At 50.4% G+C, this 9,884-nt stretch overlaps 1 protein-coding gene across 1 annotated transcript; it reads left to right on the forward strand.

Annotated features, from left to right (window-relative positions):
• The first annotated feature begins 2,688 nt into the window (after window positions 1-2,688).
• Window positions 2,689-8,484, forward strand: LOC125553054 (putative cellulose synthase A catalytic subunit 3 [UDP-forming]). Its single transcript, XM_048716805.2, has 14 exons — window positions 2,689-3,080; window positions 3,256-3,451; window positions 3,570-3,778; window positions 3,859-3,961; window positions 4,046-4,217; window positions 4,726-4,992; window positions 5,078-5,423; window positions 5,504-5,641; window positions 5,761-5,886; window positions 5,989-6,201; window positions 6,296-6,587; window positions 6,677-6,873; window positions 6,972-7,322; window positions 7,418-8,484. Exons 1-14 carry the CDS (start codon window positions 3,000-3,002, stop codon window positions 8,000-8,002), a joined length of 3,276 nt encoding a protein of 1,091 aa, XP_048572762.1. The 5' UTR covers window positions 2,689-2,999; the 3' UTR covers window positions 8,003-8,484.
• The last annotated feature ends 1,400 nt before the right edge of the window (window positions 8,485-9,884 follow it).

Raw genomic sequence — 9,884 nt, forward strand, 5'->3', positions numbered from 1 at the left:
CTCCCTCCCTCCCTCCCTCCCTCTGGATCTCGTGCGCCCGAGAAGCCAACGCGCTTAATTGATCGGTGTAAAAAAAAGAGTAGTATTTCGAGTCCTCTCTCGCTCGCTGGCTCACTGTGTACTGTAGCAGCGTAGTGCTAATGCTAACTAACGCCGGCCCACCAACCGGGCGAGCTTTTAGTTTAGTTAGTTTAGCTTAGGCGTCGTGGGGGTTAAGGCCCCTTAATCACGGGGTTCGTTTACCCTTTTGTGGAACGCCATGATGGTGATGATTGAGACGGGGAGTGTGTGTGTTAGTTCAGGTGTCGGTAGTCTGTGGCTGGCCAAAAGGGAGAGGTGGGCCGGGGAAAGCGTTTACACACACGCAGAGATATCACACACTCCCCAGCTAGCTAGACAAGGAGTAGTACAGTACCATCTTCCACTGGGAGAAAGGGCTAGAGCACGAGCGCGCCATCTCCACCGTCCGATGCCCCGCCATCAGACGGCCCACGACCGAAGAGGAAAACACTACTAGTACTATAGCAGCAGCACTGCAAGCAAAGGATCACTTTTCCGCGTGCGTCCCAACAAAATGTCTAACCGCGCAAACGTGGCGGCAGTAATTACCCCGCGTCGTCGTAGATTAAACTCCCGGCCGGACGGGGCGCCGTGGTACGTAGACCGTAACCGCGCAACGGGGTCAACGCTCGCGCGCGCGCACGCACGCACGAACGGAGCCACGCTCGCTCGCCGGAATGGCGACGAAAAACACGCTTACGATTTACCGGCAAGAAGAGGTAGTAACTGCCGATGGGTTTCGGTGCAGGGCCAATTGCTGCGGACGTGCTGTACCACGGAGTGTGCGTACAAAGACAAGAAGCGACCAATCTACGGAGCCACATTGATTGCAGCCATGTTTGGCTGGCTTCCCTTCTATGCCATCTCCGGCCAAAGACCACATCTAGCACTGCTCCTCCGACTACCAAAAGTAACTGCGGTGTCGTCCAAAAGAACAAGAAAAGAAAATGCACCGTCCAATTCCGTCTGAAGAGAGAGAGAGAGAGAGGAGAGGAGTTAAGAGGCGACAGAGATGTGCAGGCGGCCGGCCGCAGTAATCACGGACGCGCAGTGTTAGCTAGCTCGCGCGAACTACTGCTAATCCAGCCCAGTCGGTGGGCGGAGGCACGGGCGGGCCCACCGACAGAGACATCCGGCCCCATCATCCCAGGCTGCCGCTCCAAACAATAATCCGGATTATTACTTTCAAAAAAATAAAATAATCCGGATTATTATTCTCCTAACTAATCTCCGGCCACGGGCTAAAGGCGATCCTGATCGGGTCGTGGAGGAGCCGAGTAGTATAATGAAGAAAACGAGTATGTTGTGCTGTCACGGTCCGAGAGATAAAATATGAGCGAATAAGCGAGTGGGTTGGTGGGTCGAGATCATCATCGTCATCATCACCAGTGAACCAACGCTCGCTCGCTCCACTTCGTACCGACACTTACTCTCTTCTCTCGCTGCAATGCAAATACGCCATCATCGAAACGGAACTCTTCTCCGCTAAATTATGATACTCATGCTGCTGTTTATTTATTTATTTTGTTTTTCGCGTTAGTTGGCGGGCTCCTTTCTCTCTTTCATTTCCTTTTTTCCTACCGGTCTCCCTCACGTCACCGTCCTTCATCAGTTTCGTCCAAAATATTTCTCTGATTTTACGCTCACTCCGTTGGAGAGCCCAATCTTAATCATAATATCTCCTTCCGGAAATACTTGTCAAGGAAATAAATATATGTATACGTATTTTAGTTCTATAGATATATTTATTTTTATCAATTTCTTTGACAAGTATTTTCGGATGGATAGAGTATTATTCAGTGTATAATTTCTTTTTGCACAAGGACAAGGATAGGAGGAGGTGAAATTTGCAAATTGCAATCAGTCTCCGGAGCAGAGTAGTGTTAGTACCGTGTGCACATGGAGCAATTCGGGCACATGGACGATCCTCCTCCGTCGCCACTTTCCCCACTATGCTTTTCTTCTTTCCAGAAGAACAAACATTAGCGGCAGTAAATCCCTTTTTGTACCATGGATATTTCAGCCCAAGCGGCGACCTTCTCGTCTCCTTTCCCAAGCAAAGCAAAGCGGACGATCCTCTGTAGCCAGACACGTACAGGCTACCAAAATTTTCATTTTCACACCCTGAGCAGAGAAAATAGATAGCGCCCAGCCCATGCTGTTTTTCCTCTCAAAGGAGCGTAATAACAACCTTGTTGACCAGTGCGAGACGGACAGCCCAACCAACGCAACCCCGCTCCCTCTGTCTAACCAGTAGTAGAGTCTAGGGTCAACAGTCATCCGGCCCGGTCCGGGCTCCGGTGCGTGGTAGCGCCACACCGTCACCGACACTTTCCTCCTCCCCTTTCTCTCTCTACAACCCTGATCGCACATGCGGCTCAAGGAAAAAAAAACCCTGCCCGCACATGCCAAGGGGGTGGTTGCGCCGTGGTTACAAGCAAGGTACCGATTGTTAACTCGCAATAATAATAATAATAATAATTCAGAGAGGGAGAGGGAAGTAGGGAACCGACAGTCTAGAGAGAGAAACGCAGGGGCGTGGGTGGGTGTAGAGAGAGAAAGCGAGGGGAGGGAGGACCGACGGGGCGAGCGAGTAGTACAAAACTGGGGCGCATGTGAGGGGGAGCTGTCGTCGAAACACAGAGAGAGAGAGGCACAGGCACAGCGGGTTGGGGGCGGCGATGAGCTGTTTCTAGGAGGGCAACCACCACCACCACCACCACCGATTCGCCGAATAAAAAAAAAAGAACACACCACACCACATCGCAGTGGTACTACAACACCAGGCGGAAGCCCCCCCAGCCCTTCCCCAATTCATTCCATTCGTTCCCCATTCCCCTCCCCCAATCCCCCTCCCGCCGCCGCGCCGCGCCGCGCCCCGACCTCCTCTGCCTCGGCGCGGGCATCGGGATCCGGGGGATCTGGTGCGGGTCTGAGGGATGGAGGCCAGCGCCGGGCTGGTTGCGGGCTCGCACAACCGCAACGAGCTCGTCGTCATCCGCCGCGACGGGGAGCCAGGGGTGAGTGGCCCCGCCGCTTCCTTCGCTTCTGGTTCTGGTCTGGCTAGGTCGTCGGCGCCGCGGAATCCGCGCGCGAGGGTTCCGGAGGCTGTTGTTCTCCGTGTCGGTCGGGCGGAGGTTCTGTTGGGTTGCCGTTTCTCAATCTCTTCTTCTGTTTGTGTGGCGGTGGATGCAGGCGAGGCCGCTCAAGCAGCAGAACCGCGGGGCGTGCCAGATTTGCGGGGACGACCTCGGGCTCGGCCCCGGCGGCGACCCCTTCGTCGCCTGCAACGAGTGCGCCTTCCCCGTCTGCCGCGACTGCTACGAGTACGAGCGCCGCGAGGGCACGCAGAACTGCCCGCAGTGCAAGACCCGCTACAAGCGCCTCAAGGGTCAGTCTCACTCGTAGCCACCCCAATGCCGCCAGCGACCGAGCGAGCGAGCTCACCCTAGGTCTCCCAATTTCGATGGGATTTCTTCACGCGTTTTCTGACTCGGATTTGGTTGCAGGGTGCGCGCGCGTGCCCGGGGATGAGGAGGAGGACGGCGCCGACGACCTGGAGGACGAGTTCAACTGGAGGGACAGGGACGACTCGCAGTACGCCGCCGAGTCCATGCTCCACGCCCACATGACCTACGGCCGCGGCGGCGACCTCGACGGCGTGCACCAGCCCTTCCAGCCCAACCCCAATGTTCCACTCCTCACCAATGGCCAGATGGTAATTAACTCACCCTCCTCTGCCGTAATATCAGACTGCCTGCCTTGCTGGATGCTCAATTGCTCGCTCCCCGTGTGTAGGTCGACGACATCCCGCCGGAGCAGCACGCCCTTGTTCCTTCCTTCGTCGGCGGCGGGGGAAAGAGGATCCACCCGCTCCCTTATGCTGATTCCAACCTTCCTGGTGCGCATTTGGAAATATCATCATCTCCTACTAGCATTTAGCTGTAACAGTGGTTCAGGGATACTGATGGTTGTTGTGCTGCAGTGCAACCGAGATCCATGGACCCATCCAAGGATATTGGTTCCTACGGGTACGGTAGCGTCGCCTGGAAGGAGAGGATGGAGAGCTGGAAGCAGAAGCAGGAGAGGCTGCATCAGGCCAGAAATGATGGCGGTAAAGACTGGAACGGGGATGGCGACGATGCAGATCTGCCACTGTACGACACTAGAAACTCGCTTCGCATCTATTAGTTTGGTCTTTAGCGCCTTTCTGATTAATTCTTGGTTTTAACTGCATTAGTATCGGTCAAACAGACTAGATAGTTCATGCTCAACTAGAGTGTCACGATGTGCTCCGTAGAGGACCTAAAATGCCAAAAGAATATCCATTTGAGTGTCGCGATGCGCTCCGTAGAGGACCTAAAATGCCAAAAGAAGATGTACATTTTGCTAAAACATGGTAACAAACCGGCGAATTCGTATTCCTTAGATCTATCTTAAAACTGCTGCATTTGTCTAAGCTGGGTGAAGATGTCACTGCGCAAGTGCCATTTAGTAATGACTACATGCTAGAAAAACAATAGTTCTCTGTTTTATTTGTATCTTTGACTACAAGGAAGAAAATTCTATCTGGTCTTTGCTTAGACAAAACTTTTTTTTGTTGTAAAAAATGTGTTACTAGACTCTGTACTCGAGTACTAACTTTTTCTTGATTTTATTTACCAGCATGGATGAAGCTAGGCAGCCACTGTCCAGAAAGGTTCCCATTCCTTCAAGCCTGATTAATCCCTACAGAATGATCATTGTGATCCGTTTGGTGATTGTGTGTCTCTTCTTCCACTATCGTGTTATGCATCCGGTGCATGATGCATTTGTTTTGTGGCTCATATCTGTCATATGTGAGATATGGTTTGCCATGTCTTGGATTCTTGATCAGTTCCCCAAGTGGTTCCCTATTGAGAGGGAGACTTACCTTGACCGGTTGACATTGAGGTTGGTTACTGCTGCCACCTATTAATACTTGCCTTCTGTTATTCTCCCAAAGTTATGGAGCTAACTGCTTGTGTTGTATTGTTAGGTTCGACAAGGAAGGCCAGCCATCTCAACTCGCCCCAGTTGATTTCTTTGTCAGTACGGTCGATCCCGCAAAGGAGCCTCCGCTGGTCACAGCAAACACTATCCTATCTATCCTGGCGGTAGATTATCCGGTTGACAAGCTTTCTTGCTATGTTTCTGATGATGGTGCTGCCATGCTGACATTCGAAGGATTGTCTGAAACATCTGAATTTGCAAAGAAATGGGTTCCTTTCTGTAAGAAGTATAGCATTGAGCCTCGTGCTCCAGAGTGGTACTTCCAACAGAAGATAGACTACCTGAAAGACAAGGTGGTACCAAACTTTGTTAGGGACAGGAGAGCAATGAAGGTGCATAATTTGAGCCACTTTGCTATGTTCCTTCAGTTGATAGAAGTGTATGCTAATTTTGGCCGTGTCTTCTTTTCCAGAGAGAGTATGAGGAATTCAAGATCAGAATCAATGCCTTGGTTGCTAAAGCCCAGAAAGTTCCTGAGGAAGGATGGACCATGCAGGATGGAACTCCCTGGCCTGGAAACAATGTCCGTGATCACCCTGGAATGATTCAGGTATGCTTATTACAGTTCGTGGTGCTATCCAGCCTATATGCTGACATCAAATGGTTATTCCTTTTTCTTTTTCTTCTTCCCACTTTGCCCTAATGAAGTCCTATTTTGTCTACCAATAGGTCTTCCTTGGTCAAAGTGGTGGCCTTGATGTGGAAGGAAATGAGCTGCCTCGATTGGTTTATGTCTCAAGAGAAAAACGGCCAGGCTATAACCATCACAAGAAGGCTGGTGCTATGAATGCATTGGTAATAATAATATTTTGGATGCATTTTCAGCCAGTCTTCTCTATAGCTAGTAGTAGCACACAGTGATTTTAAGTTCCTTTCTAATGGTTTGCTCTTTTACAGGTCCGTGTCTCTGCTGTGCTAACGAATGCTCCATATATGCTTAACTTGGATTGTGATCACTATGTGAACAACAGCAAGGCAGTCAAGGAAGCCATGTGTTTCATGATGGATCCTCTGGTAGGAAAGAAAGTTTGCTATGTGCAGTTCCCACAAAGATTCGACTCCATTGATCGTCACGATCGATATGCTAACAAGAATGTCGTCTTCTTTGATGTAAGTCTTGGATTTCATGTTTCTGAGATATTTCTCTTGGCTACATTCTGTGTAACTTCGATGAAGTTTCCCTAACATTATTTGTCTCACACAGATCAACATGAAAGGTTTGGATGGTATTCAAGGCCCCATCTATGTTGGTACTGGATGTGTCTTTAGAAGGCAGGCGCTGTACGGTTATGATGCTCCCAAAACAAAGAAGCCACCGTCAAGGACTTGCAACTGCTGGCCAAAGTGGTGTGTGTGCTGTTTCTGCTTTGGTAACAGGAAGAACAAGAAGAAGGTTACCAAGCCAAAGACAGAGAAGAAGAAGAGGTTGTTTTTCAAGAAGGAAGAAAATCAATCACCTGCGTACGCACTCAGTGAAATTGACGAAGCAGCTGCAGGTACCACTCGACTTCCAGCATTTTGGTTATTTTAGAAACATCCTCAATAGTTAGTATTAACATGCCCTACTTTGCAATGTTTTCGGCAGGAGCTGAAACTCAGAAGGCTGGTATTGTAAACCAACAGAAGTTAGAGAAGAAATTTGGCCAGTCTGCTGTTTTTGTTGCATCCACGCTTCTTGAGAATGGTGGAACCCTGAGGTGTGATAGTCCAGCTTCTCTTCTGAAGGAAGCTATACATGTCATCGGTTGTGGCTATGAAGACAAGACAGACTGGGGAAAAGAGGTAAAGTCAGGAGCTTGGTTGCTGTGTGCTGATTAGGTAGTCCAAATATCTGTTGCCTAGTAGTAAATCATAACCATTTGTTTATTTATTTATTGCAGATTGGCTGGATCTATGGGTCAGTTACAGAGGATATCCTCACTGGGTTTAAGATGCATTGCCATGGCTGGCGGTCGATTTACTGCATACCTAAAAGGCCTGCATTCAAAGGTTCTGCGCCTCTCAATCTTTCGGATCGTCTTAACCAGGTTCTTCGGTGGGCTCTTGGGTCTATTGAGATCTTCTTCAGCAACCATTGCCCTCTTTGGTATGGGTATGGTGGTGGACTGAAATTTTTGGAAAGATTTTCCTACATCAACTCCATCGTCTATCCTTGGACATCCATTCCACTTCTGGCCTACTGTACGTTGCCGGCCATCTGCTTGTTAACGGGAAAGTTCATCACCCCAGAGGTAAAGCATACTTAGCTTCTAGTTCTATCTTCTGTGAAGTGGCAAGTCTGGTACGATTTAAACCTTACCCCTTCCCTTTTGGTTCTGTCTTGCAGCTTAGCAATCTTGCCAGTATCTGGTACATGTCACTTTTCATCTGCATTTTTGCTACGGGTATTCTGGAAATGAGATGGGCTCGTGTCGCGGTTGACGATTGGTGGAGGAATGAGCAGTTCTGGGTCATTGGAGGTGTCTCTGCCCATCTCTTTGCCGTGTTCCAAGGACTTCTCAAGGTGATAGCTGGTGTGGACACAAGCTTCACCGTCACAACAAAGGCTGGAGATGATGAGGAGTTCTCGGAACTGTACACCTTCAAATGGACAACCTTGCTGATACCCCCGACCACCTTGCTCCTGCTGAACTTCATCGGGGTGGTTGCCGGCATCTCCAACGCGATCAACAACGGATATGAGTCATGGGGGCCTCTCTTCGGGAAGCTCTTCTTCGCATTCTGGGTTATTGTCCATCTTTACCCGTTCCTCAAGGGTCTTCTTGGAAGGCAGAACAGGACCCCGACGATCGTCATCGTCTGGTCCATCCTGTTGGCTTCGATCATCTCGCTCCTGTGGGTGCGTGTGAACCCTTTCCTCGCCAAGACCGACGGCCCTCTTCTGGAGGAGTGCGGTCTGGACTGCACCTAGGAGATGAAAGGATGGATCAACATCAGTCATCATGTGGAGTAATTTTGAAGGTGTTTTTGTGCCCATAATTTTTTTCTCTTCCATTCCCCCATCCCCTGTGTAGATAGAAAACAAACATGCAACAAGTGTTAAGTTATTGGTTTTGTTCCATGGTGGGTAGCTGGGCCTCATATATGCAAAATATTTGGGCAGACGGGAGGCTGCGGCAACCCTTCTTCACCTCTGTGCAGTTCGGCCACGAAGAAGAAAGAATACAGGCAGCAAGTCAGTCAGTCAGTCAGTCAGTTCCAGTGTTGTTTCATTGTCCAGCCAGCCAGCGATTCTTTATTTGTTGACCTTGATTTGCCGAAACTGAGAGCTGTCGTCTGTAATGCTATGCCCGAAGGATGTATTATTATGTATGTACAAACTGAAAACAACTTGTATTTTCTCTCTGTAAGGCAAGAATGCCGTTTGTAATAGAGGAAGCTGCACATTATTTATCTAGCTTGTTTGGAAAGTTTCGAACATGGAAAAATGCCTGCATGCTTGCTGCCCATTCATGGTAGGGATTGTTAGCTTGCTATCTTCTTCCTCTATCTAGTTCTAGTTGTATGCATCATCTGCTTATAATGACACACAGATTTCCAGTGGCGTCGGTATCATAAAACTGAAAGTCTGCCAGGCCAGGATTCTTAACTCTCAAGGGACCATGCCATAGCTTTGCGCCCTGCGATTCTGCGACCGACCAACAGCTAGCTGTGAATTCCGCCCACATGGTTACCGCTGGATTTCCCCGGCCGTGGTCCAGACACGGGAGGGGAGCCGGCCATGCTTAACTGTTAAGCGTTGTTACAGCAGTGCCAGTGCAGTGTAGGCGCAGGGCAGCCCAGTGGGGTGGGCGGAACCGAATCGCACGGCGCGCAGGCACAACGGCACGTACGCCGCGCCGCGCCATGCCACATATTACTTGACAAAAGATATGACTGCACATGCACGTGCCGTCCCATGTTCGCCGCTGCCTGCCGGCCCCGGCCCCAGCGCACCACTCGCCAATGGCCTGCTGCTTGATCCAGAGGCATATGCACATACTCTACATAAAATTCTGATGTGTTGCTGGTGGATGCCGAGCACGTTGTGTAGCACAGTCCAATTCTGGTTCCTGCCCCGCACATTTCGGCCCTTCTCCGACCCCCTTTCGCGCCTCCCTTGTTTGCTGTCGGTGGCTCGTCCCGACCCTGACCCTGATCTGATCTGGATATCTGATCACGGCTTGCATGATGGTTAGGTTAGGTTAGGATGGATTAGGCTTTAGGGGTTAGGTGGCACGTACCTTCCGCATCCAGCCTCTTCTCCATTATTTTTCCCCTTTGGCGTACAATGATTTGATTGATGCGCAAAGGAAAGCGAGGAGGCCGCATATATGGCTCGTGGGCGCGTAACTAATCAATCAATGATGATCGGCGGGGGGAAAAGGGGTGGAGGCGGGCGTCGGTCGTGGAAATGATCAAGGTTTGCGTGTGGTTGGTTGCGGTTGACAGTGAGGTGAGCCGTACGCCCATCGGAATCGGATGGGACGCGCCAACGGACGATCGGAGACCCGGCCAGCCGGTGCCATCGATCTGTGCTTGCCTTGCCTCGAACAACCATCGTCGGTGCCCTGGTTAATCGTCGGTAGGAGTACTGCCAGTCGGTAATGCTACCGGCTTAGCTTCAGATTTTGATCTTGCCTGCGGCTTGTCGGTGGGTGCAGCGGCCGGCGTTGTGTACTATGCAACTTGTGTGTATGTGTATGCTCACTGCGCCTGCGTGTTTGTAGCGCTAGCACGTAATTCGCTTGTAGTTTCTGGACAAGCATACTGTACGTACGTACAGAATGCAGACAAGTCGAATCAAAGGGAAA

The sequence above is a fragment of the Triticum urartu genome, chromosome 4A, assembly GCF_056163025.1.
Source record: "Triticum urartu cultivar PI428250 chromosome 4A, HENAU_Tu73, whole genome shotgun sequence".
NCBI classification, from domain to species: domain Eukaryota; kingdom Viridiplantae; phylum Streptophyta; class Magnoliopsida; order Poales; family Poaceae; genus Triticum; species Triticum urartu.

Excerpts from the sequence above, each read along its gene's own strand:
- LOC125553054 (XM_048716805.2), top strand. The coding sequence starts at position 3,000 with ATGGAGGCCAGCGCCGGGCTGGTTGCGGGCTCGCACAACCGCAACGAG. Across the intron at positions 3,779-3,858 it reads TCCTCACCAATGGCCAGATG|GTCGACGACATCCCGCCGGA; the intron begins GTAATTAACTCA and ends CCCCGTGTGTAG. Across the intron at positions 3,962-4,045 it reads TGCTGATTCCAACCTTCCTG|TGCAACCGAGATCCATGGAC; the intron begins GTGCGCATTTGG and ends GTTGTGCTGCAG.